The 27,559-nt window shown below is 44.5% G+C and overlaps 1 protein-coding gene across 3 annotated transcripts in view; it reads left to right on the plus strand.

Annotated features, from left to right (window-relative positions):
• FLNB (filamin B) overlaps positions 1-27,559 on the plus strand; it is a 71,338-nt gene that overhangs the window by 29,906 nt on the left and 13,873 nt on the right. For 2 of the 3 annotated variants that reach the window (XM_015641048.3, XM_015641050.3), the window contains exons 6-32: positions 351-428; positions 1,188-1,350; positions 2,636-2,833; positions 4,526-4,663; positions 5,809-5,935; positions 6,485-6,621; positions 6,991-7,184; positions 7,499-7,612; positions 8,130-8,273; positions 8,612-8,735; positions 8,989-9,149; positions 9,664-9,754; positions 9,992-10,161; positions 12,156-12,273; positions 12,997-13,259; positions 13,872-14,469; positions 14,691-14,864; positions 15,236-15,398; positions 15,771-15,931; positions 16,590-16,757; positions 18,269-18,392; positions 18,666-18,822; positions 20,398-20,587; positions 22,409-22,656; positions 24,402-24,476; positions 25,182-25,284; positions 26,162-26,302. In XM_015641048.3, the coding sequence (XP_015496534.1) occupies positions 351-428; positions 1,188-1,350; positions 2,636-2,833; positions 4,526-4,663; positions 5,809-5,935; positions 6,485-6,621; positions 6,991-7,184; positions 7,499-7,612; positions 8,130-8,273; positions 8,612-8,735; positions 8,989-9,149; positions 9,664-9,754; positions 9,992-10,161; positions 12,156-12,273; positions 12,997-13,259; positions 13,872-14,469; positions 14,691-14,864; positions 15,236-15,398; positions 15,771-15,931; positions 16,590-16,757; positions 18,269-18,392; positions 18,666-18,822; positions 20,398-20,587; positions 22,409-22,656; positions 24,402-24,476; positions 25,182-25,284; positions 26,162-26,302 (4,522 nt within the window). The remainder of the gene's footprint in view (positions 1-350; positions 429-1,187; positions 1,351-2,635; positions 2,834-4,525; positions 4,664-5,808; positions 5,936-6,484; positions 6,622-6,990; positions 7,185-7,498; positions 7,613-8,129; positions 8,274-8,611; positions 8,736-8,988; positions 9,150-9,663; positions 9,755-9,991; positions 10,162-12,155; positions 12,274-12,996; positions 13,260-13,871; positions 14,470-14,690; positions 14,865-15,235; positions 15,399-15,770; positions 15,932-16,589; positions 16,758-18,268; positions 18,393-18,665; positions 18,823-20,397; positions 20,588-22,408; positions 22,657-24,401; positions 24,477-25,181; positions 25,285-26,161; positions 26,303-27,559) is intronic. The other variant, XM_015641049.3, reaches the window with a different exon arrangement.

The following is a 27,559-nucleotide window of genomic DNA, read 5'->3' on the forward strand; positions in this document are numbered from 1 at the left end:
GTTTATAGAAACTTCTTATCCAAGTGTTCCACTTGATCATGTTACAGCATTCCAGAAAAATACAGCTGTACATTGGACTTACTGTCTCCTCATTTTTGGCCTGCCTCAGTAGACCAATTAACAGCAAAGGAAAGGGCTGGGGTGGGGAGAAAGTGGCTTGCTTCCTCTCTTGTCAAGACAAAACCAATGGGATGTTTTTCCATGTGGCTAGAGGGGGATAGCAAGGATCCCTGCTCTTACAGCAACAAGTGTCTAACATTGCTGACTCTGGAAATAGATTGCAGTATCAGAAAAGAGTTCAGCTGGCGTGCATAGGCACAGCTTGAGGATGGATGTGTTTTCTCTCCTAGGCGAAGATAACGCCGTCCAGTGACAAAAACAAGACCTACTCAGTACAGTATGTTCCAAGGGTTACTGGACCTCACAAGGTGCGTTTTGTGTCAATAACCATTATTCTCTTGCTAGACACACTCCTCTACAGGTTGTTAACGTGAGCCCCTGAGGGCTCACTGATGGGTAAAGAGTCACCCCAGGCATCCTGAAGAAAATTTAAATTGATGAGGCCTTAGTTCTCCATCTGGCTTTTGGACTCCTCTCTTCTCAAGGGGGAAAGAAGCGTGTGTTGGGAGAAAGTGCATTTGTGTTTGGTATCAAGTGCTACAGCTGAGCCACTTTGTGCAACTCACAAAGCTGGTATTGTGGGTTGTCATGAAAACAACAGATGTTTCTAAAAGGTCTCTTTGCTGGTGGTACTGTGCACTGTAGGGATTTTGCAGACAAGGATTCCCTACCTTTGTCCCTGGATGCCCATAGATGTAGGTTTATAATGGGTGATCATGTTGTTTGACACTTCCTAGGGTTGCTGGTCCCCACAGCCAGCCTGAAAAAATAAAATGCAACCTCTGCTCCCACTTTATTGCTGGATGGAGATCCACCTTGTATTCGCATATCCTGACTCAAGCTTCCATGCTGGTGTGCCTGACTCTGTAATCAATAGAACTTTAAGAAGGTGGCCAGCAGTTAGCATGGATATGATGAGGATTGTGGGATGAATGGTCCCTCACCTCTGAGGGAAAGAGTCTTTGTGTTATAAATGCACCTGTTTGACCCTGCACTTGTCTTTATGGTGGTGGTCTGAGCTCTGTCTCTGCCAGGGGTGGGTCTAAGCTGATGCTGTCTGTCTCTAGGTTTCAGTCCTGTTTGCTGGGCAGCACATCTCGAAGAGCCCGTTTGAAGTGAATGTTGACAAAGCCCAGGGAGATGCAAGTAAAGTGACAGCAAAGGGACCAGGACTGGAGGCAGCAGGGAACATTGCCAATAAGCCTACCTACTTTGACCTCTACACAGCAGGTAAGCAGGATGAGTGATGATGGAAATCCTGCAGTTTCCTCAAATGTGAGAACCTAAGGCCTCGGAGAAATAAAAATGCTGAAAAGTGGATGAGGATTTGCTGCCCTGTCAAACTCATAGGTGAAATAATAGCTGGGCTGCTCAGAAGGCTTCAGCTGTGTATGAAGTATTTGAAGTGCAGAGCTGAGCTGGGACAAGAGGGTGCTAAGCCTGACCCAGAAATTTGCCATGAATTTGCTGGATGACAGCAGTCAAGTTCCTGGCTGGTTTCTTTTCCCGACTCATTTTAAACAGGAATGTGACATGTTGAACATAAATGTAAAGGATAAACTGTGAGCAAACTGCAAACGCATAGTGTGTTCTATATTTAGCTCTACAGAAAGAACCTGCTGCAGTGCTACTTACTTTGAGTTCATACTTCAATGATGAACTGGTTTCAACCTCTATTGTAATTATTAGAGGGCGACTATCTTCATTAGGGCATCTCCATCACATTATTTGTTACCTGCTATTAGGCCAATGCTGTAGCCTAGAGGAATGAGTCAATAAGATGCTACAAATGTTAATTCATTTAGAACAATGTGAAACTACTTAGGGCAGTTACTTGTAGCATTTAAACACCAAAATATGCTGAGTAGCATATTTGAAATTTCATTCTGCCTGAGGGAGCTTAGGAATAAAATTAAATGTGGTTATAGTGAGGGAATTATTAGTTCAGCCTCTAATTGAGAGAGGGAGTGGTCTGAATCATGTAAAGACAGGTCTGGCCTCTGAAAGTGTATAGAAAACTGTTTTTGTTGTATGAGTTGAATAAGATGTGAGAGAAACAGGTGTCTGAACAAAAGTGAATACATATAGTCCAGCAGAGAGGATCCTTGTCAGACCAGCATTCATTTGTTCAATCTCTTAATCTAAACCACTTCAAAGCTGGAGAGATTGAACTGACTGGTAAAGCTGTGGGCTGATCTGCGATAGAGGTACCACAGGATGGTATCCATAGGGTAACCAGGCTGTATGTATATTCACTACTGTGTTGTGAAATCCTGTGGCTGGAGCAGCAGAGCAGAGCCCTGTCAGTTTGACTTCATGGAATGCCACCATACTGTCTTGGCCATTCCCTGCTCAAATGTTTGACTGCTGTCAGCAAAAGCTGAATGCAGAGGCTGTGCCTAGGATTGGCAGCAGAAGATGGCTGGCTGAGCCCAGACAGCTGGTGGTAGTCTGAAACAAGGTGCCTGGTGCTGGTGGAGATGCCAAGGCTCAGCTGGGCTTGTTTCCTTTGCAGGTGCTGGTGTGGGTGATGTGATTGTGGAAGTGGAGGATCCTCAGGGGAGAAGCCTTGCTGAAGTTGTAGTGGAAGACAAGGGCAACCAAGTCTACCGTTGCACCTATAAACCTGTTCAAGCTGGTCCTCACATTGTCAAAGTGACTTTTGCTGGGGAGGCAATTCCCAAAACTCCTTGCACTGTTCTCATTGGAGAGGGTATGTTTTTTGAAAATGCATATAAATGTAGATGGCCACTTTTCTCCTTGGATGTGATCACAGAATATGCTTGGATCATGCCTTTTATATTCTCTGTACCTTTCAACATCTTGGTCCTGTTTCAGTGGGTCACCTGAGTACTCTCAGGGTAAAACAGTGCTCTCTAACAGTAATATGGCTTTTGTTGCTAGTTTCCTTTCTGCCTAGACTTACAAATGTTAAGCTGCCCTTTGAATTATTTTTTTTTTGAGTAATTTATGCAGCTATGCAGTGTCTTGCTGTTTTCCACCCTTGTTCCTCAAATGACTATATTTACTGTTTTCCTCCTTAACGGACACCTAATTTGCTTTCTGTTCCATCCTTACGTGCTCCTATGCTTTTAGATCTCTGCTCATCTCTCCTGAGCTACCCTCCATTTGTGGAATTTTGGACTTCACTGCTAATGGCTTCATAGTTGGTAAGAGGTGTGCAGGATGCTCCGTCATGTTTGCTTTTGTAAGCTTCTAGCCTGCAGCTTGTCCCAGCCAAAAGGATTTTTGGTTTTGTTGGGGTTGGGGAGGAAAGTTGCAAGTGAACTGAAGCTTTGTGTGACCCAGTCAGTGAAACTGGCTTAACCACAAGCTGCCTGACGCAGCTGTGTAAGTGCTCTGCAAGCTGTTCCCACTCCACGTCAGCCACGCTCCTGTGTGTCCCCACTGAGCTTTCAGAGCTGGCAGATGGCACACAATCCCTGCTCACACCATCCAGTGTAGGACACGGGACGATGTTGGCTGCTGCAGGGGTGAGGGGAAAACCTGTAAGCTGTTGTATAATGAGTGAAAACCTAACGAGCTGCTTGGCAGACTTGTGCTTCTGCTGTGAGCACGGTGTGCTTGGGGAAAATGTGTGTTTGGTTTACAGTGCTGGGAAGCTGTGGTTGTTTGTAAGTCTCTTCAAACCTCCCAGGTCTCTGGTGTTGAAAACCTTATGACAGCTGGGATTGTGTAATGAAAACTATTCCTAAGTGTGTGTAATTTCTGTAGCCACTCTGCAGGCCCAGAGAAGTGCTTGCAGTAAAGAGGCCAAGATAAGCCTAAGCCATGTGTAACCCTCCTGCCCCACCCTGCTTCAGTCTGCAGAAGGCTTGGTGACTTTGCTTCTGTGAAAGTGTGAACTGTGACAAGCAAGGGGGATTTGATGCGGCATCTTTTAACAAAGCATAGGCAAAACTCAGCTTTGTTAATAGCAGTTATCCCAGTCACGTGCTTCTGAAAGACCAGCAGAATAATACTGTTCACTGGGGCTTATCTGCAAAAGGGACCCTTCACCCCACACTGCAGTGGGCCTCAACGCGAAAGGCGTCAGGAAGGTTGTGTCTGCGGTAAATAATCTCTATGTGATAGCTGTGGAAAAGTCTTGTATTGATAACTGGCATTGAATTGGAAAGCAGCAGGGCTTCAGTGTTTGCAGTCATTCTATAAAATGGTCTTGGAAGGGGTCAGTGTTGCCTGGCTGCACTATTGCCTAAAAGCTGGGGGGCATAGACAGCAGCTGGGCAGACTCCTGTCTGTCTGCCTTAATGCTATAACTTTGTGTTAAAAGCTAAGCTGTGGTTGCCCTGAGTCAACATTAAACTAAAGGTTGTCCCAGGCTGGCTAGGCTGCCTGTATGTTGAGATCAGAGACAGTAGTAATGCCTGAAGTTGCCTTGCAGCCTGCAACCCCAACGCCTGTCGTGCCACTGGTCGAGGTCTGCAGCCCAAGGGCGTCCGTATCAGGGAGACGGCCGACTTCAAGGTTGATACAAGAGCAGCAGGGAGCGGAGATCTTGGAGTGACTATAAAGGGACCAAGTGAGTGCTGGGGTGAATCTGTGCTGTGCATGTGTTTTAGAGAAGGGGGAGGAGCAGAGCCTGGGAAAAGGAAGAGCAGGAAGGAGATGGTGTCCTGATGGAACTGATGGGATCTGTATAAAAAGCCATATTTCAGAAGGGTTTATTGGTACTTTGTGTCTATTGGGGAGGTTTTGATCTGCAGGGCTGGGTTAGATTATATCTGGTTTTAGTTCTTTCCATTTTAATGCATCGGTTAGCAAAACTGAGGAAACCTGTGTATCTGCCTGCTGTGGCCTCTAAACTTTATGGGTACACATTGCATCTTCACCCAGGCTGTGGAAGCAAGTCACACTCCAGGGTCTGGCAAGATGGAAATCCTGCTCTCATAAAGCTGGGAATGGCTCAGAGCAGTATTCCTGGTGGCACTAGCTGGTTGGGTACACAAGCAGAGGAGGAAAGGAACCCAAGCTGACAGAGACCATCTGTGAGGATCCATCCCCACATCCCTTGGTCCTGAGCTCTGCATGTGGCTCTCTGCCTGGCAGGCTGTGGGAGGAAGGGAGCACAGGAGCTGCTGGCTCCTGTGGCTGCCAGCAGCAGTCCCTGTGTGGTACTCTGAGCCTGCCACCTCCCCCCACCTGGAGCAGCATTCAAAGGTGCATTGTATTGCCTTCACCTCCTCCACACACACAGAGCTCTGACTGTGTGGCTTCATGAGGCTGGGGGGAAAAAAAGCAACAGGCGTATCAATGTAAATTTTAGCGTATTAAGCTTTTCTTCCTAAATTCTTCATCTTGAAGAAAATGAAAAGTAGGCATTCCCTGCATACTTGTGGTTACAAAGTCTGACAAATGTTAAGCTTTTTTGTTTTAACATATGACACGCATCATACTGCAGACTAAGAAAATAAAACACAAGGGAACTTATTAAGTCTGGTAACCTAAAATACTTTCTGCTGTATTTCTTCTGGAAGTGTTTGCTGTCTTTGTCCTAGAGGGCAGCTAGAACTAACTTCCTTATAACCTGACCTTTTTTTTTTTTTTCCTGGTGGAAGAAATTTATTCTTGCTAGCTAAAATAAATACTAGAAAACATGAACTTGTCTGAGTAATTGAAAGCAGGATGGAAACTGTTAAGTTCAATGCTGAACTGATCTTTCAACAGAGGGCTTGGAGGAGTTGGTGAAACAAAAAGGCTTTATGGATGGTATATATGCATTTGAATATTATCCAGCCACACCAGGGAAGTACGTTGTCACAATTACATGGGGTGGGCAAAACATCCCAAAAAGGTGAGTCAAAAGTAGCTTTTTGGGCATTTTTGTATCCTTCAGTGGTTTGTGTAGTTGGTGGGCTTTTAAATTTTTAAAACTGATTTTTGAAGAAGCACTGGGGAGACAAGTTAGTGGCAAATTGTTGTACCATTTTACTTTTAACGGATTGTTTTCTGGCTGAAGCAGCTTGACAAAACTCTGAAGGGTGATTTGCATCAGTCTTTCTAATGCAAAATCATGAAAAAAAAACCTTATAAAATATGGTGGATCATGCAGCTTGAACTTTGCTGTAAGATTTTGAAGGGATCTATTACTTCAGTGTCCACAGCTATAGCAATCAGAGCAAGTGTTTGACACTCAGGATTTGTGGTAGAAGATGTAAGCATGTAATGGGTTGGATGACCTCTGCTAGAAAGACACTGCTGGGCCCTGTGCCACCACATGGTAGCATCTATTAATTTGGAAAATCCAGTGTAAAGCCTCATTAAAATATCTGGGGGAAAACATAGATTCTGTATTTGTCACCGTTTCTAATAGCATTTCTAATGCTTTGTTTTTCTCTGGTAGTCCCTTTGAAGTTCAGGTGGGTCATGAAGCAGGTCCTCAGAAAGTGCGAGCCTGGGGGCCAGGACTGCATGAGGGAGTTGTGGGCAAGTCAGCCGACTTTGTGGTCGAGTCCATTGGCACAGAAGTTGGCTCTCTTGGTATGTTACTTGATTTAGATTCCCTGAAATATTTGTATCTTGCAATGCTAGCAGCAAACTCAGGAGAAACAATAGGTTTCCCAGCAGTAAAAAAAACGTGTCTGTAGGACGTTGCGGTCTAAACACAAACATCAGAGTATGAAAGGCAAGTCCTAGAGACAGGAGTGTGTGTGACAGAGTGTTAATCTGGTTTTGTGGGATGAGATGCAGAAGGGAATGATGGATGATGGATTATCTCCTATATTACTGAAGGGGGGTGACTGAGAGATCAGGAATGGTTATGGCTAACAAAAAGCTATTTGTGGAAGTGGTGTTAAATTAGTGGCCACCACAAACCTGACGTGAGGAGCCTACTTGTTTCTTTTTCAGGCTTTGCAATAGAAGGCCCTTCTCAGGCTAAAATTGAGTGTGATGACAAGAATGATGGCTCATGTGATGTGAAGTATTGGCCCAAAGAGCCTGGTGAATATGCTGTGCACATCATGTGCGATGATGAGGACATAAAAGACAGCCCTTACATGGCCTTCATTCGACCAGCTTCAGGAGACTTCAACGCGGATAAGGTGAGGCATAGGAGTTCTGGCATAGCATGTCCTTGATGTAACTACAGCAGAGATGTTTCTAAAGGATTCTGGTAGTAGACTCTTAAGCTGCCTCTGCTTAAAGCTCTGAATTTGCTGAGATATTACCCAGCCAGATATTCCCCAGCTTTTTCTAATAACACTGTTGTGGTTTTGATTTAATGTAATGAAAACTTGCTGAAGTAGTATTGCATGCTTCATGGGGTTTGTGGAAGGGGCAGGTCTTCATACATAAATCACTTAGTTTTGTTTCTCTTTCTGAACTGCAAGCTAATACTCTTGAGGTGCTCTTATAGGTGAAGGCTTATGGCCCGGGCTTGGAGAGGACTGGCTGTATAGTGAATAATCCTGCTGAGTTCACAGTTGAAACCAAGGATGCTGGGAAAGCACCTCTGAAGATGTATGCACAGGTAAAAACCCAAAGGCAGCTGTGTGAAACTGCAGCAAAAGGGCTTTAATACTGTTTAGAAAAATGCCTTAAGTATTTCTACTCACACACCACTTAATTCTGGGCATGTGTAATTCAGTCAAAGCTCTGTGCTTTGATCTGTGTAATGTAGTCAGGCAACAACCGAAGACAAAGTGACTGCTCTGAAGTGTATGAAGTACATGGCTTTGCTTCCTTACTTGGAAGGAAAAGTAAGCAAAGTAAGGTGTAATTTCCTTGAGATGTCATTTGGAAGCACTGAAGTGTCTCTGAGCCTGTGAATTTACTATATGTTGTAGGATGGTGTATGAATGATCAAGTGTTAGATGAGGAAGACTTACAGGAGTGTAAATTGCATGTTTCTTCAGTATTTCTGAACTGCAGTTGTGGGGGAAAAAAAAAACCCAAAAACCTGACATTTTGGAACAGTCTAGGGCTGTTCAAACTATGCAAACATTTTTGAAGTACCTGAACCTTCTGCTTGTATTATTGCTTTTTAGGATGGAGAAGGAAACCCTATTGATATCCAGATAAAGAGCAAGCCTGATGGTGTGTTTGCCTGCTCCTATGTGCCAGTTAAGCCAATCAAACATACAATCTCTGTTGTCTGGGGAGGAGCCAATGTGCCCAATAGTCCATTTAGGGTAAGTACCAAGATGAGTAGTTCTTAGTTCTAGCCAAATAGGACTATAGTGCTCACAACTACTTGTGAGTACAGCTAGGATCATAAAACCCTTCTGTGAACTTTAAAGAGGTGTGTCCTGCTCCATTTTTTTTTTCAGAAATCTAGCCACTTGTATGAATCTTTCTGTTTTTACAAGCTCACTGGTGGTCTCCTATCAGCCCAGCTGCAGCCTGAGAGATTTGGGGCCATTCATTTGCATCTGTTATCCTATAGCTCCTCTCCAAGCAATGCTCTGACTTGGTTGTGATCTCAGTTTTAGCAGAGATGTATGATTCTGACCCTTGTGAGTTTGTGTAGGTCCTTATAGGTCAAGGGAGTCATCCTCAGAAAGTCAAAGTGTTTGGACCTGGCGTGGAGAGAACTGGCCTGAAAGCAAGTGAGCCGACGCACTTCACTGTGGACTGCACAGATGCAGGAGAAGGTAAAAGCAGGCTGGGCTGTTCTGTAGTGTGAGAATCACAGGTCATGCAAGGAGAGGATTATATACTCTTCCATGCTGGTTTTCCTTATTTAGTGGAAAAACCTTGGGAAGCAGAGCATTGCAGTGAATTGTGATCTGATCTGTTACATTAGTTAACACGGTAACTCAGACAGCTGGAAATGGAAATGGTCTGGCTGTTTGGCTGGCAGTGTCTGTGCTGTCCAGTAGCAAAACCTCCACTTGCTTTTCCTAGGTGATGTCAGTGTTGGAATTAAGTGTGATGCTCGTGTGGTCAGCAGTGAGGAAGAGGACATAGATTTTGACATCATCCACAATGCTAATGATACATTCACAGTGAAATACTCGCCACCTGCCGCCGGGCGCTACACTATTAAAGTGCTTTTTGCAGGAGAGGTTTGTAATCTTCATTTTGCAGCCTGATGTTTCTTTGCTCACCATGCATTTGACAGTTCACATCTGGCTCTTTCCACATCAGCTCACATGCACTTGGTTTGGTCACTGTTTCTGTAACAGTGTGAAAAATGGAAATTTCTTTTGTAATACTTGCATGTATGCAAGTGACAGGGGTTCGTCAGGGACACTGAAGTTTGTGTAATATGTTGGGTTGGCATAGTGAGTGTGGTCTCCATGGTGGGGCAAGGTTGCCTTCTAAAAAAGCCTAAGTGACTTTTCAAGGAAAACAGCGGAAAAATCTTTTCTTAAAAATAAAAAACAGAGGGACAAACTTCCAGCTGTTAACTTTGCCCTATGTTTTGAATTATAGTACTCAGAAGGCAATGTTTAAGTGAGGTGAAGTTTTACTCAAGATGCTGGAATTAAGAGTAGAATTATCTTAAAATTATTATCTGTTTAATTTTGACTAGTGAAGAGTGACTTAGTTATTTTTGGAGTTCTGTTTCTGTTGCAGGAAATTCCTGCCAGCCCATTCAGAGTTAAAGTGGACCCCTCCCACGATGCCAGCAAAGTGAAAGCTGAGGGACCTGGGCTGAACAAAACTGGTGAGAGCTGGGTTCATGTAGTGTGACCAGTACTGGATCAGGAGGAGCTGTTGCAGGATGGTCACAGCCTGTCTCAGCATTGCTGGGATGCAGCAGCAGGGTGGGGTGTCAGGCAGCTGGAAACAATGCCTTTCCCTTGGCATTTTGCTTGACTGGGCTTTATTTGTACTGAATGCTTCTTGAGAAGAGTTTCTGTGTGTGGGCCATATGTAAATAAGAATTAACATTTTTCTTCAGGTGTGGAAAATGGCAAACCAACACACTTCACTGTGTTCACCAAGGGAGCTGGAAAAGCACCACTGGATGTTCAGTTCAGCAGCTCGGTGCCAGGAGAGGCAGTGATGGATCTGGATATCATTGACAACTATGACTATTCCCACACTATTAGGTACACACCCATACAGCAGGTAGGTCTGACTCGTGTAGCAGTACAAGAGTGAACAACTCCTGTTGCTGTAGTGCAATGGCCTCCCTCCCTAGTACCTGTGCACAGAGGGAAAAGCAGAAAAAACTTGCCAGGTATCCTAGTCCCCATGCTCCCAAACACCTGCTGTACAATGGGAGCTGGAAAGCAGTAATGCAGTTTTTCTGGTGTAGTTATTGATAGTTTGCCACTGCTTTCTTTTCTATGGCAGAGGGAGATACTGACAGAGTAGCACACAGCTCACATCGTCATTCCATACCTTATCAATTGAAGAAGAGAGGTGGCAAACCTTTCCAGACTTTACAATAGAGCTGACTGCTGCCCCAGCTGTCAGAGTCCTGTAGGCTCCTACAGAGTCCTGTAAGGAGATGGAGTTTGGGTGATGCTGCACTAGTTCCCAGTAGGCAAGTGATGAAGTTGGTGCCTTTCTAGCAGCACCATTAAAGGGCTGAAAGTGGAAGCTCCTAGTAACTAGAAGTATTTTTCCTTATGCTGTACTTGTATGTTTGTAAAGGGCTGCTAAACACCAGAATGCACAAATCTCATATTTCTGAGGACATAGGTGCTCTGGTGCTGAGATTTTAGTGTTCCCCTTAGCTTTGGCTCTTGTTCTCCTGAGCAACCAAATGTGCTACTAGGTCATCTGCCCCAGCTTCCTTGAATGAAGCTCTATAAGAGTGAATTGATAAAGAAGACTGCAGTGTTACTTAGCTGATAATGCTTGTTCAGAATTCTTGGAAGCACCATAGAGCTAGCATTTGTTTTTTGATAAAGCAGTTGCATGATCTCTGGATGTGGCTGGTGTGCCTGTTTGGAAAGGCTTTGGCTTGTTTAGTCAGGGTTGGTATGCAGAATGGAGCACTCCTCTGTATTCTGTGCGTTCATGATCAGTACCAGACTGCTGTGTTTCACCTGAAAATCACTGATGAAACAAGCCAAGCTGCCCAACCAGGTTTTCCACTTGTGTCTTCCATTTGGAGAAGTACCATGGTTCATGGAAGGGCTGTAGGCTTACAAGAGATGCTTGCAAATAGCAGTGGCAGGAGAGCAATGGTTAAAAAGAGATGAAAATAGACTGCTCAGTAATTAGAGTATCCTCATTGTCCCTCCATGCTGTGAGCACAGAGGTCTTTCCTGGACCCTGTCCATCTCAGTTTCCTAAGCAGTAGCTTGTGAATGGGACTGTGAACTCTTCAGAGCAGGGGAAGGATGGAGTAGGTAGTTAAATTCCTGAGGGGCAGCGTCAGTCACAGAGCAGCCTTGGTTTAATGCTGTTTATTTGGCCTTATCTATCTCGTGGTGTTGCTACAGCTACCCGTGTGTGTGTTTTCTAGAAACAACCAAAAATAATCATGGAAAGCTATTCACTAGCTTGCATGAAACATCCATGATTATTTCATTTTTGAGCATAACTGGCCAAGAATGAAAAGTAAGCAAACAGTGAATATAGCTAAAATATGGACTGCGGTAGGAGAGAATAAAAGGAACACACATCATGGGCTGGAGCTTGCCGTAGCTGTGCAGCATTCCAGCCAAAATACACAAGAGCATTAATCTTTCTGACTTGTAGAGCTTAAACCCCTGGTATTTCAGATGCTGTAATAATATGGCCTCTTAGCTTTGGCTTCTCCATGTGGTGGAAGGGGATACCTGGTCTGGAGCAGTGGGACGTTCATTCAGCTGTCGGGTCTGAGCTCTGGGAGGGTGGGAGCCAGCCTGAGCTGCAGGCTTTGCCAGGCAGCTTGAATGTAGTCTAATAAAGGTTGGAAAGAACTGTCTTTTTTGCCCTTCCTGTATTAAATAAAAACCATTCAGTACTTTGAAGGAAGGGCTGCAGTGTTGTGAAAGCTTTAGTGTCCATAAAGCAGTAAGCTTGGCTGTGGCCAGATAGTAGAGGTAAGTTGATATGTGCTGCTTGGGTGTTGGTGTGTCTGTGCAAAGTGAGGAACTGAGCTAACATGCAAATTCTCCAACTAGGGTCCAATGAAGGTTTTGGTAACTTACGGTGGTGATCCTATCCCTAAAAGCCCTTTCACGGTGGGCGTTGCTGCTCCTCTAGACCTAAGCAAAGTTAGAGTCAATGGACTCGAAAACAGTAAGTACCCGTGGGCTGGAAGCTTCTGAAGGGTCTCTGGAGTCTGGGTGATAGCCAACACGTCCTGCTGGAACAGGAGCAGGCAAAACAATCTCCTTTTTAGCTTGCTACAGCTGGGGATCAACCAGCTCCAACTTTATAACCTGACCACACTTATTTAGAGGGTCCTCTTGAGGACTGAATTTCAATTTAGATTTCCTTTTTTTTTTTTTTTCTTTCTTGCTAAGATTACATGGTAATGTGGAGAAAATGTGTTTGAGGTTTGGTCCTTTGTGGTGAGCAGAGCTGGAGGCTTCACCAGACTGAGCACTTACTGATGAAATCTGTTTCCCTGAGGGATAGACAGCTATTCAAATGCATCAAACTGTTACAATGCACAGTGTCATTCATACAGTCTTTTTGTTATCTGAAAGTGGAAGAACTTAAGGCTGTGAAATATTGTGTCTTTCCTGAAATGAGCCTCTGATACTATCAGACCACACCTTACAGGCTTATTTTCCCCTGTAGCTTTGTAGTGTCAATTAACCAAAGCATTTGTTTTTGGGTTTTTGTTTTGTTTTGTGTTTTTTGTTTGTTTGGCTTGGGAGGGTTTTTTGCCTTCGGAGGAATGCAGACTGGGCAGGGGCTCTGCCAGTAGCTGCTCCATCAGTGATGTGTGCATGGGAGATTCCTTGGACTGCTGTCTGATGTTAAGTAATGTAATATGGATTTTGTCTTCTTCAGGAGTGGAAGTTGGGAAGGATCAGGAATTTGTAATTGATACCAAAGGAGCCGGTGGGCAAGGTAAACTGGAGGTTAATATTTCCAGTCCTATGAGGAAAGCTGTGCCATGTCTTGTGGAACCTGTTCTGGGTAAGGAGTGCAGCACTGCAAAATACATTCCGCGGGAAGAAGGACTGTATGTGGTGGATGTGAGTTATGATGGCAACCCAATCCCAGGGAGCCCCTACACTGTGGAGGCCACATTACCTCCAGACCCCTCCAAGGTAAGTGAACAGTATAGGGCTGATACCTGAAAATTGAATTGTGGGCTATTGCATGAGATTTGGCTTGGTCTTGGCCAAAACATACTGAGGAACATCTTTACTCAGAGTGCCCATTGATTCCTTTTGCAGCCTCCATGACTTGTAGAATTCATTCCTGTAACACTGTATTTAAAAAAAAATAAAAAAAATAGAACTAATCAAAAATATGGCAAGCATCCTGCATAGTGTGGCAAATTTAAGCATTGCTCCTAATTTAACTGAAGTCTGTCTGCTAAGCATCTCTGATGTATTAAGATGTTTTTTTTCCTAGGGAAATATATTTAAAGAAAAGTGTGTATAGCCATCAAATACTTTAAAATTTCTACCTTTCAGTTCCCATGGCTATTTAAAAACAGCTACGGTGAGATTATAGATATCCTTGCCTAGAAACCTCTTTGGAGGAGAAGTACCAGCTTTTCAGTAAAAATGGGCTGAGTGTCAAAGGATACAATGCTTTCTGTGTATTTTTAAGAGTCTGTTAATCAAATCCAACATACAAGCAAGTCTAACTAGGAAGTCTTCTGGCAATAACATGGAAAAGGCCATTTAACTCAACTGCATATTCTCTTTTAGGTAAAAGCTCATGGTCCAGGTCTTCGAGGGGGCCTTGTTGGAAAACCAGCCCAATTTACAATAGATACCAAAGGGGCAGGAACTGGAGGTTTGGGTTTGACAGTAGAAGGCCCGTGTGAAGCTAAAATTGAATGTTCGGACAACGGCGATGGAACCTGCTCTGTCTCCTACCTGCCTACGAAGCCTGGAGAGTATTTTGTAAACATCCTCTTTGAAGAAGTTCACATTCCTGGTTCGCCCTTTAAGGCAGATATAGAAATGCCATTTGATGTCTCTAAAGTCATTGCTACAGGCCCAGGTCTGGAGCGTGGTAAAGTAGGCGAGGCAGGGCTGCTGAATGTCGACTGCACAGAAGCTGGTCCTGGGGACCTGCGGGTGGACATGGTGTCAGATACTGGTTCCAAAGCCGAGGTCCAGATCGATGATAACAAAGATGGGACCTATGTCGTTACCTATGTGCCACTCCTAGCTGGCATGTACACCATCAAGATGAGATATGGAGGAGAGCAGGTGCCTAAGTTCCCAGCCCGGGTCAAAGTGGAGCCAGCTGTGGACACAAGCAGAGTTAAAGTGTTTGGGCCAGGAGTCGAAGGAAAAGGTGAGACTAACTTCTCTTATCAGAATCTGTAGGACTTGCAGTCCTTTTTGAGTATTCTGAGCGTTGAAAGTTTTAATAGCCTTGCATGTTTCCATGGTGATCCTTGGACAGACAGGAGTCTCATGTTCCCAAACAAGTTGTTTGTCATGCTGCTTCACCAAATGTTTTGTTGTTGGAATATATGCACTTCTTGAAGTGACTCTTCAAAATATTTCCTGTAGATGTCTTCCGAGAAGCTACAACTGAGTTCACTGTGGATGCTCGACCTCTAACAAAGGCTGGTGGTGACCACATTAGGACACAGATCACGAGCCCATCTGGCTCCCCCACAGACTGTCTCATCCAAGACAACGCTGATGGAACATATTCAGTGGAGTACACACCATTTGAAAAGGGTAACCCCGGGGCTTGTTTTCTTTAGCTTGAAAGGGAAAAACCAAGAGCAAGCAGCTCTTCTGCCACTTTCATTTGGCAAACCCCCGAGGTCTGCCAGTAACTTCTTGGCATCTTTGCAAGAGGTCTGCCAGTAGAGGAGCTAATTCTGCAGGAAGCAGCAGAATTTTAACTTGAAGAACTGACTTTTATGGTAACTTGAAGAGCAGTGTGTAGATGGAATCTCAGTTACAAAATACTAGTGAAGTCTTGTGAAATGTAACAGGAAACTCTTGCCCATGTACTGACATTTAAGTCTGTAGCATCTTGTAGAATTATGTTAAGTGAAGCGCATATTTAGGGAATTCAGGAGATGTTTCCCTCTTCTTAACAGGTCCGCACACAGTCAGCGTGACGTATGATGGTGTGCCTGTGCCAAATAGTCCCTTCAGAGTGAATGTTGCAGAGGGCTGCCATCCATCACGTGTGAAGGCACAAGGACCTGGACTTACAGAAGCTTTCACAAATCAGCCAAATGCCTTTTCAGTTGTCACCAGGTGATGAGGCCTGTTTGATCTTGAAGGAATATGTGAGGGGGGAAGGAGTGTGTGGTATGTGCAATGTAGAATGCTAAACTCAGTACAAATGTTTATAAAAAGGCCAAGCTGTGTCCAGCTGATGACTGTCTACTCATCTACTCCGCTCTGCAAACATTTGACATTAGGGATTGATAGTTACTGAGGAGAAAATTCTAGGAAAACTTGAGTGAGGTAGTGCTGAACAGCTTTGCATGCCAGCACACGCTGAAGGCTGAACATCGGATGTCAGAATACCACGTTTTTAAAAACTATGAAAATCAGAGCATGTGAAGGCTACAAAGCTGCTTTGGAAACAGATGACTCTTAACAATGTGTGTTTCTGTCTTGCAGAGGGGCAGGAATTGGTGGCCTTGGAATAACTGTTGAAGGACCTTCAGAATCTAAAATTAGCTGTAAAGATAACAAGGATGGGAGCTGCAGTGCCGAGTATGTTCCTTATGTTCCAGGAGATTACGATGTTAACATCACGTATGGGGGAGAGCATATTCCTGGTAAGAGCTTTTGCTTAGTGGATTTCAGAAGAGGGAAGAAGTCAAACTATGGACTCAGAGTTCTCAGTTGGCTGCATCTCCCTTGTGCTGTAGGATGTTGATGTGATTTTCCTCAGAATTCAGGCAGAAATGGCAGTGGCATTTTCTCAAATGGGTACAGATGAGTGGGACAGGAAAAGGGACACTAACCCTTGACAAGTAACTGATATTATGCACAAGAGGTGTGTAGTACTGTAGGCAATGAAAATTGGTATGTGGATGCATTAAAGATCCTGTTCTGCAATATGAAAGGATGTTTCCTGTTGTTCCCATTCTCTTTGTTGACATACTGAACTTAGTAAGATATAAGGAAATGTGTTGCCTCCACGATGCTTCATTCACACTTCTGATTTCTTTCATGTTTGGTTTTTTTCCTGAGGTGTGAGAAGCAGATGGGTCACAACAGAACTGTTGTCCAGAATTCTGTGAAAATGTAGAAGCACCATCGTTACACTAATGCCTTTTGCAGAAGCAGAGGGGTGGTGTGGAGACTGTGGGGTTGTCATTCCTGCCTACAGCACAGGGATCATTTTAAAAACGCCTAAGGAAAAGTAGAGAAAAAAGATCTCTTGTTCTCTGTAACTGTTAACATTGTGTTTAACACTATGTCAACTTCCAGGCAGTCCTTTCAAGGTTCCTGTGAAGGATGTTGTGGATCCCAGCAAGGTGAAGATAGCAGGACCAGGTCTGGGTACAGCTGTTCGAGCCAAAATCCCCCAGTCCTTTACTGTAGACACCAGCAAGGCAGGAATAGCACCTCTTGAAGTGCTGGTGACGGGTCCCAGAGGTAAGAACCCAAGTATTCTATCTGGCTGTGCTCATATCTGTGTTTGGGCATGGTCCTGGCCCTGCTTGCAAAGGTGGAGATGCCACTCAAATGAGCATTTCCCTCTGGTCCTGTTCATCATCATCCTGTCATGTGCCCCTTGGCAGCTGACCCACATGTCATGCTGTGAAAGGAGAGCTGTATCCTAGGTAGTGCTGCTTTGGACAGTATCTTTGATGGCTTTAGCCTAATCACCTAATCTGCAGGGCTGGGAGAAGTGATTGAGTAACCATAACCAGTGAACAACTGTGTGTTAAGTCTTATACATCAAAAAGTAAATCCAAAGCCTAACGTATGAACAGTGACTTGGGAAACCTGTGTCAGTGGATCGCAGAAGTCTCTGAATCATGGTGAAATTGCTTCCTGGTCCCCAGAGAGCAGCAAGGCCCTTGAGTGATAGCATTAATGGTGTTTGCATTAACCTAGAAAGCTGTGTCCCAGTGGCACAGTATCTTGGCAGCAAGTACCTGTTGGATGGAAGTCTCCCCTTGCTGGGAGGTGAGAGCTGTCTCCCCAGTGGAGTGTCAGGTCTTGCTGTGCAGGTTCCCTGCAGGTAACACTTCTTTAATTCTAGCGGATGCGATGGATTCCCAGGGATGGCGTTCCCCATTGAAAGCAATTTCAGATTTCTTTAAAGGTGGTCCAAAGGGTGGCACTGAGACAGGTTTGAACTCTCAGTAACTACTGGCAATTCTGCTTCTTGGAAATGCGGTTGGCAACATCATCTGCAGGAGGGAGTGGGAACCAACGGTGTTGCTTTTAGGCTGTGCATGGCAACTATATGCATTTCTTTTGTGCTTGCTTTACTGATAATCCTTTCTGTGTTTTAAAGCCAATTTGTAATTGTAGACTGGTTTGTGTGTTAATCTGAACTGATATGTCATACAATCTGTTGTAGATTTATCTTAATGCAAATTGAAATAATTGATCCTACTTTCTTAGGTCTTTGGCAGCTTGCAGGGTGTTCTTGCCTAGGCAGCAATCCTGCCTTTCTAAACACCTGATTGTGAAAGACTCAGCTGGTGAATGCTACACACCAACTGGCTTCAGGGCTCAATTCTGTGCAGTGAATCCCAGTAATAATAAGTAATCTTGTAAATGACAGTTCAGACAATTAAAAGCATTACTTGTTTTCTGTCTTGAAAGATCTTCAATGCACTTTGAGCAATTGCTCTTGACCTAGACTGTACTGAAAGGCAGATCTTTCTCCAGTATTTTCATGGTAGCTTTTGTTTACAGCAAGAAGATGGAAGCCCAGAGAGCAGTGGGTAAAAAAATCTATCTCACATCAATGGCTTTGAATACGAAATAAGGGAAACTGATCATTGATCCATGCCTGTTGCTTTCATTTAAAAAAAACAAACTTTGAAATCTGTTGCCAGCTCTAAATAAGCAATGCATCTTGTAGCTTTGTGCAGCAATTGACTGTATTTTAATAGCATAGCTGAGAAAATAATATGTTGCTTTTTTAGGTGTCGTGGGACCTGTTAATGTGGTAGACAATGGAGATGGCACCCACACGGTGGTGTACACCCCTATGCAGGAGGGACCCTACATGATCACTGTCAAATATGCTGATGAAGAGATTCCTCGAAGGTAAGTTGATAAGAGAAACTTCGGAGAACTGAAGATTTAACAGTCCCCATGTGTTCTCCCAGCACATGAGCACCATTTAAGGACTCCCTGTGGTCCTTTCTACTTAACCAGTGCAGCTCCTTGTGTTACTTCAAGGTTCAGTGGTGTTTTAAGCCCACTGCACCTGCAGCAGACAGTATTAAGAGTGCTGTATCCATATACAACTCAGTGTGTACTGCAGCAACTATCAGACATTGACTTGGGAGGAGGGGAAATAATGGGTTGCTCTTTAAGTCCCTTCAAGGTGAAGGTGCTTCCTACGTATGATGCCAGTAAAGTGACAGCAAGTGGACCAGGGCTCAGTTCCTATGGCATTCTAGCCAGCCTGCCTGTGGAGTTTGCTGTGGATGCTAAGGATGCTGGGCAGGGACTTCTGGCAGTACAGATCACGGTAAGTAACAAAACCAAGCAGGACAGGGTGCATGTTTTCTAGCTGTGCAGGAGTCTCTTCTTTCTCAAGTGTCCACAGCTTTTTATCCTGACATACCCAGTGTCCTGGACTCTGGGCTTCTGACTGGACCCTAAGGTCTGGTACAGGAAAGTCTTGCACTCTGCGTTTGTGAAGCTCTTGTGAGTGCTTTTGTGAAACTTCTGTCTTAAAGTCATCAGATATGCTCTATTTGGTTCTTGCCTAACCTTACACTTTGCAAAAGCCCAAAATGAGATAGGTAATTTCTTGTAAGATTATGAAAATACTTGAATGCATTTGAAATGGAGGCAGTCTTCTAGCAGTGTTCAGCAAGGCCATGAGATAACTCTGAGCATCACATTATGCTAAATTACCACACACGTCTCCCTCAAGGTTGCCAGAAGTCGTAGGCTGCTTAAGGAGATACTGCAGGAATGTTTTGATTTATCTTTGTTACTGCTCTTTCGGAAGTTTCTGCTGCCTGGACTCTCTGGCCTCAGCAAAAAGATGTCTGGTTAGTGGACCATAAAGCATATTGCTGAGCTCTGGCATACCTAGGTCATGGTATGCCTGGTTGTACTTGCCCTTCTGCATTCTTGCTCCTGTTCTGTCTCAGTGCCTACTCAGATGCACCACAGCAGTTGCCATTAATTCTAGCATGCAAGTGTGCTCTTAAAGGATCCAAAATGCTTATCAGAGCTCGCAGCCTGGCTGGGGCTTTAAATATCAAGTTCCACAAGTCCTGTATGGTAGAAGTACATAGGTGATCCTTCTGGCAGCATTTGTTTGCTTCTTATTCTGAGCTGTTGAATGTCAAATGTTTCACAAGCCTTCCTGAAAGAAGTAATCTCTTTCATGGTGTACCTAAATTCTCAAGTCCTTTGCAGCTTATGCTGTACCCTAGGCAGTGTGAAGTCATTACATACAAAATGGAGTCAACATGTGATTCCCTGTAAGCAGGCTTGGAAGACTTTCTAAAATGCTTTGTACTTTGCAGCTGATGAGAAGTGGTAGTTGAAGGGCTGCATAGATCTGCTTTTACCTGTAGATTTTGCAGTGTGATAGCAGCTGGATGCCTTGTGCAGGAGGGCTGACAGCAGGCTCCAGCTGCTCCCTGCCCTCTAACCCTTCAGGGAGCAGCTGCCCAGTGCTACCCAGTGCTTATTCAGGACAGAGCTGCACTGTGTGACTGCCCATTTGTGCCCCAGGGACCTGGGAAATGTTCTTGATTTCCAACAATAGTATGACAGTGAAGCCTGAATGTATTGCAATTAATATAAAGTTCATTAAAACAGCTTGCTGCTCTTATAAACATTCTTTTATCAACTGAAGAGTAGTTAATGATAGCACCAATTATTTTATCATGTCTGATAGCTTTCTGCTCATAATACTCTATTTTTATTACTAGTCTTTGAGCAAAATATCTTTGAACTTCAAAAAGCTGCAGTTCTGTATCTGTTTGAGGCCACCTAAGTACGGTTGTGAACAGATTTGATGCCCAGCTAAGGAAATTCAAAACCTTCATAGTGCTTAAATCTTCTGGTTTGTGTTTCTCAGGACCAAGAGGGCAAACCCAAGAGAGTGGACATTCATGACAACAAGGATGGCACTTACACAGTCACCTATGTCCCTGACAAAACGGGCCGCTATACGATCGGTGTGAAGTATGGTGGAGATGATATCCCGGCCTCTCCCTATCGGATCCGGGCATCTCCAGCTGGGGATGCCAGCAAGTGTTTGGCCACAGGTGAGTGTTTGATTCCTCTCTTTACTGTTTGTTCTGGGTGTAAAGCTGCCTTCTGAGCATGGTGCAGTGGATGTGATGGGTGTAGAAGATGGCCTTGAGACTTGTGTAGTCTGGCTGCTCTTACAAAAGGTGTGTTCCTAAAGATAAAGAAGTGTCCACCCTGTGGGTGAGCAGGTATCGCTTGCAACCTGTAGCAAAATCTGTCAGATTGCCTGGGCTGTTATAAACAGCCAGATGCAACTATCTGATGCTTATTTTGACATTAATAAATCTATCTGAGAACTTCAGTGAGGTTGATTTAAAAATTACACCTATGTATGTATCCACTGCATCAAGTTCCTTGCACAGTGAGCGTTTGAGTGTTGCAAGAAGCTTTTCATTGCAATTAATTTTAAGGATGTAAATAGCTAGTCATGTGCTTCTATATTAGCAAAGCCTATTCAGGCTGGGTGTTAATTGTGGAGGTTTCTGCTGCTTTTCTGTCTGGTCAAGATTGTCCCAGGTCTGAACAGGCTTTTGGGAAGGAGAGAACCTAAAGATAAGATAATACTATGACTCAAAAAAACATTGCTTTGGTAGGAGACTCCAGATTTTTTGCTGTAGGAGCACACAGATTTTAAGGACGGATGTTCATATAACATGGCTTTGGGCTGGCCATTGTGGTGTGCTCCCACCTCCCAGGAGGCTCTGGCAGGGAGCAGAAGGAACTAGTTACAAGAATACCACTGAACATTAAGTCCCTTGATTGTAGAGTAAATAAATAAAGTAGGCAAGGCCAAATTGAACGGGGAAACCTAATCTGTTGTTGTAGATCTTTGGAGAGTGTGTGGGCATTGTGCTGGACCTGGGCATTGTGCAGTTAGAGTGCACCTGAAGCCTGTCCAGGAGCTGGCTGCTTTCAAGGTGTTTTAAACAGAAATACATTCCTGACACAATGGAAGAAAAAAAGAGATATCCTCTTTGCCTCAAAATTTGTTTAAAAGATGCCCTAATGGGTAAATCTGATACTCTTCCACGTAACTCGAGTCACTAACTATTCAAAGTAACTGAGATGGAAATTACTGCCAGATGCCAGCTAAAATTTCGTATTTCCAAGAAGTGCTTCTGATTCAGCGCTGTAAAGCTGAAATACAATCACCATAGGAGTAAGTGCTTGAATACTGCCAGGGGATTAAACCAGCAGGTTTGTTGCTACTTGAAAATGAGCCATTTACCTGTTAACAAGTGGGGGTCAGAAGCAGGAGTATTCAATATGTACTACTGCAAATAAGACATAATAGTTCTCATTTAAACACAGTGTTCTTCAAGCTAGATCTGATTGCTACAATTTTGGCATTGTTGCATGGTGTTCTTTTTTTGGGATGTGTGGCAGAACAGTGGAAAATCATTTGTGGATAATGGTGGAGGAAATGTGGCTATGGCTGCTACTGTGCCCTTTTATAGCTTTTTACACAGGGAGGTTTATATTAAAGCAGTGCAGCTGAGTTGCTGGCAGAAGAAAGTGCCTTTGGCTCTGCATAAAGGAATAGGATGATAACAGTATGGGTTAAGGCATTGCTTTCTTCAGACTTAGCTTTTTTCCTCTCTGTTCCCATCCAGCCTCTCTGATTGCAGAGGAGAAGGAGAACTGGGAGCCAGCTCTTGCATACCACTGTGCTGACCAATTTTACAAATGTCCCTTGTTGTACATCTGCTCCCAAAACCACATCTGTGGCTCCCTGGGACCGATGTCTTGGTGCCATGCTCCCCAGGCACCTCACAGGCGGTCTGCCTGGGAAAACTGTCTTGTGAATACTTTCTGTAATGAAAATTGCCTTGTAGGTCCTGGAATTGCACCCACTGTGAAGACTGGTGAGGAGGTTGGTTTTGTGGTAGACGCCAAATCAGCAGGGAAGGGAAAAGTGACGTGCACCGTCCTCACGCCAGATGGGACAGAAGCTGAAGCAGATGTTGTTGAAAATGAGGATGGGACTTACGATATCTTCTACACCGCGGCCAAACCAGGAACCTATGTGATTTATGTCCGCTTTGGTGGGGTGGACATTCCCAACAGTCCTTTCACTGTCATGGTAAGCCAGTTCTGCTCCAGAAGTACCTCCCACTCAGATTCCTGCTGCTGTGTTTTATTTAGCAATAGGTTAACTCTGTGTGTAAATGTTTGTTCAGATATTTACTAGGATAGCAGGAGATAATGAATCCTTGTTCCTTGCAGAGCTTATTTTGAGCAGGCAATACGGTTAAGTGAAGTGGGATAGAAACCATCAGAGGATGAAGACTTGGCTTTTCTGAAGCAATTTGTTTTTCATTTCCTGACCATGTAGTTCTTTTTCTAAATGATGTAAGGGTGGTTGTAATCAGTTTCTACAACTAATTATGTTGGCCATTGTCAGATAACAGTGCTCTGCCTTCTCTGTCTCTCCCTTTTTATTAAGTTGATCCCAAAATAAGGAACGGTCTGCTGACAGATCCCAGGGAAGCAGACTGTTAGCTCACACTTAAAAATGTTTTGTAAGTGCTATTTAAACTGTTACAGCCAAATTCCCCCTCCTTCTAATTATCTTCCTTCCAACATGCAGTACTCCACATTTAGCAAACAATATCCCAGGCCCTGAGAAGCAGACTAGGTGCCTCTCAGAGCTCACAGAAGCCCTTCTTGTGAAGAATATCTCTGTGTTGGTAAAACAATTCCTGGTCTTGTAATCTCAGCCAAAGCAGCCTCTGGTGCATCTCTGTCCCTGAAATCACAGGACTGTACTTGTACTGAGTCCAGATGGAGCTTGCAGGCGAGTCCCTGGGGTCAGCAACTCTGGCTTTTCCTACCTGTCATCCTGGCAGATTGCTACGGGTGTCTGAAGATTTCCTTGAGAGAAATGATTCCCTTAGTTGCTGCTCAAGGTTCACCACAGGAAATGCCTCTCGAGGTCAGGGAGCCCAATCCTGGCCAGCCAAAATTCCCACTTCCTAGCTGACTGATACAGTATGTGTTTGACTTGGGTGTCTCAGCTGGGGACAGAGAACACCAAAACAGTGGCATTTCTGTTTTGCATTAGTTTTCTTAGTGGAGTCCTTCCATGCAGAAGTTTCCAGTGGGTTATCTCATTAGGGTGTTTTGCTGTGGTGTAAATGGGCAGAAGGGGCTGGGATGGCTCAGCCTGGGGGAGCAGTCTGCGTGGGTGTCACTCCCAGCCACTCATGTCAGGTTAATGGGAGAGATGGGAATTTGCAAGTCATGCTCTTGGCATGCCTGGTGAGAAAAGCGGCTGCGCCAGGGGAAAACACATTTGGCGTCTCGAAGGCGCAGTCCCAACTATGAATCAGAAGAATGGCTTTGCTGCTATGGCTGGACGTGGGCTGGGTCATTCACCCAAGTGCATGAGCCAGAGCAGCCTTCCCACAGCAGCCTCCCGGCTGGCACATCATGTTGCACAGTGCTCAAGGACTCTCATCTTGGGTTTAAGCCTTTCCCTTCCCTCACTGCATCAGTCCCATAAGAAAGCAGCTCTGATACTCAGTTCCACCAGTGTTCAAGCACAGCTTTCCGTTTCCCTCCCAAACATCCAACAACAGTACGTACTGGCTTTGTCCCTTTGCTGTGCAACTGGTGACTTCCCCCAGTGCCTGCAGATAAGGGCAGTTTCCCAGCTTCCCTGACTGGATCTGGGTCTTTGCTATGGCAAGAGGACTGGGAGGGCTGCACAGTGGGAGGAAAGTGTTGAGCTAGAAGAAGCAATATGTTCTAAACTGTGGAAGGTGGGAGTGGCTCCATGCCAGAGTACTGTCTAATATCAACTAACCTGCCTCTGCCCCTGCCCAGGCTGTAGATGCAGATGATGTCGCCGCACAGTCGCAGGAGCCAGTGGGCGCTTCCCCCGCCGGATTCCGCCCTTGGGTACACAAGTTTTACATTTTTCAGCTCCCCATCTGTGTTCCATTTCAGATGACAGCCTGCTTCTTGGGACTGCTTGATCGCTCTGGTCACTGTATTCATTCTTTCTGTTTCATCAATTGTTCTTGGGATCCAGACCTTGTTTTTTCTTTGCTGCTTGAAGGGAGTCTCCAAGTAAACTCATGTAAACATGAAGAGGATCACTGCACCCACAGCTTCCACTTCTGAAATGTCTGCTGTTGGCAAAAGCACCCTGAGTGCACTGCTTTGTTTTCCCAGTAAAATCACAGTGTCTTGAGTTCAGAGTTGCATTGTGAAACTTGTTTCTTTTGTCCATTTTGTGTTGCAATCATTCTTCCCCATTTAAAAATCACTTTCTCTTCCAGGCCTTAAGCAACTAAATCCTTTCAGATGGAGCCACTTTGGGTCTTGTGTGCACTACATTGTCTTCCATCCCTTTGTGTTTCATTTTTATCTCTTTACTTTTTTCCAGCATGTCTTCCATCCGTGCCGTGTTTGATTTGCTCTGCTGTGGTGTGGTGTTGTAAAGGAGAGCTTGACCAGACGCTGCTCTGGTTGAGCCCAGTCCTTGTCTGGCTGCAATAATCACCGCACACTCTCTTCTGCTTGTGCTTGCAGTGGAGTTGCTCAGTGCTCATTTGGCTCTGCCAGCCTTTTTGAAGTGACCCATCTTTTTGCTTGCTTTAGGTTACAGAAGAAGCTTATGTTCCTGTTGGAGACATGAACGGCATGGGGTTCAGGCCCTTTGATATGGTTATCCCATTTGCTGTAAGGAAAGGAGAAATAACAGGTACCTGGAGTGCCTCTCAGGGAGGTTTATGCTTTTTGTTAGTGTGTTTATTCATTTGCAGCTAAGAGACTGGGTGGTCTAGACCACAGTGTGTGTGGGAGGTTTGTATCCTGCCAGCAACAATGCTGTTTAATTTCACATTGAGTGGCACCCGCTGAGGACAACTAGGGCATGCCCCTTCAATGGTTTGAATTAAGTGAGGGGATTCTTGGTGTTACTGTGGCCTTCAGTGCTAGGCTGTGAGCTACTGCACTGTAGGCTCCCTTCTGGAGCAGCTACATGCATCCTTGATAAGCCAATTATTTCTTTTCTGCAGATGCTATAAAGCAGTTAATTCTGCATTCCTGTTACATACCTTCTCCAAAGTAGGTGACCCCTCTTCTACAGGTCTGGCAGCTGAGAGCAGAGCTCCAGTAGCACCCTGGATGCACTAACCACCTGCATACAAAGCCTGTATCCCCTCTGCCCTCTAGTTCAGCAATCCCACCCCAAGCCCTGGCCTGTACCAGCTTGAAGGAAAAGTCAGTCTTTCCTTTTCAAAAGTGCAGCAGAAGAGGGAGCACCTTGCTACAAGGTAGATCAGTACTTTTTATGCAGTTTGCTGTGAAAAGCTCTGTGGCTGCAGCAAATAGCCCTGCCTGTAGAGTTTGTAAGATCACAGGACTGTTTGCCAGATGTCTACCACTGCCTTGTATTCATGTAGCTTAAGTAGAAAACATGTCTGGTTAGTGTTCCCATTAGTCTCCTATTTGTGCCTGTGGGTAAGGAATTTAACAATTTAAAATGCTTGTTTAAAATGGCTAGACAATTCTCTGTGGGTGGGAGAGGGGAAGCAGGCAGCTTCTCCTTCTGTAACTCCCATGGTGGCCTTTTGTAGGTGAAGTACACATGCCCTCTGGAAAGACAGATACACCAGATATCGTGGATAACAAAGATGGCACAGTAACAGTGAAATATGCTCCTACTGAGGTTGGGCTGCATGAAATGCACATAAAATACATGGGAAATCACATCCCAGGTAAGTCTGGCAAAGCGGGCGATGCAAATTTGAGCACAGAGTCCTGCTGACGCATCTGCTCCCTGGTGAGGTTCTATAGATCAGTCATACATGCTGTGGAAAGATCTGCCAGGATATTTTACCATTCAGCAGCCCTTTCTCTGCAAGCAAGAGAGAACTAAAGCAAAGGAGTAAGTGCCAGCACATATGAGCTTCCATTGTGGTTTAATAGTACCAGCCAGGCTCAAAATGGATTTTGGTTTTGGGAAACTAGCTTTTGTGGCATTTTATTATGAAGAAGAAACATACAATTTTCTAACTGCCAGTTTTTCAGGTTGAAATTTACTGCCATGGTGTTCAACAAAACTACTGGTTACAGTGTGTGTTTATCCTTAAAACTGCATTGGCAAAAAAAATCTCAAAACTGTGGGGAGAACTGATTGGCTTAAATACTAGAGTTACTCTTTCCATCTGATTGCAATAAAATAAAACACACATGCATATTATGCTGTAATCTTTCCTTCTTCCTGGCTGCTTCTTCACAAAGAGAAACCGCTGCCTTTCATTCTGTTTCTCTTCTTTTGTCCTTGCTTCACCAGCTCCCCAGTGGAAGCACTGCCTCGCCTGGAGGCTGTGGCTGCCCTGCAGTTCTCTGGGCATGCTGGCTTTGGGGGAGCTGGGCAGAAAGGGGCAGACCTGTTGAAGGATGTGTAGACATGAGACAAAATACTTTCAGCACTGCCTGAGAGGGACTGCTAGTTCTGTTTGTACAGAAACACAGGATAACTTAAGCTGAAATGGGGAGCTCAGTGGTGTGATACATGGTGCTACTTCAGTCTCTTCAGCACTTTATGGATATAGCACCCCCATAGGTGCTGACCTGTCTGATGTATTGGTTCAGTAAGACCACTACTCTGTGCTGGGATAGAAAGATGATGTGCCATAGTGTTTCTTTCATGAAGGTTGTCATGAATCAAACCTTTTACTGTCTCAGCTGCAAAATCTAACTTTGGACTGAAGAGCTATCTGTGCCTTTTTTTGAAACCATTATTGGTTGTTGATGACTGTACTTTTTGTTCTTGTGCACCAGTTTAGCTAATCCGAGGCTGGCAAATACATTTTTGGATACCCTTCAAATTTACTAGTTCAGGTTCATTGAGTCAGACAATGTGCTGTGCTAGTTCCTAATTCTGGGCTACTAAAATTCAGAATCAGTGCCTGAACTGAAAGCCTGCTTCTGAGTCATGTTCTGATTTAATATGCTAAAAATAAACTTGC

Source organism: Parus major, chromosome 12 (genome assembly GCF_001522545.3).
Source record: "Parus major isolate Abel chromosome 12, Parus_major1.1, whole genome shotgun sequence".
NCBI lineage: Eukaryota > Metazoa > Chordata > Aves > Passeriformes > Paridae > Parus > Parus major.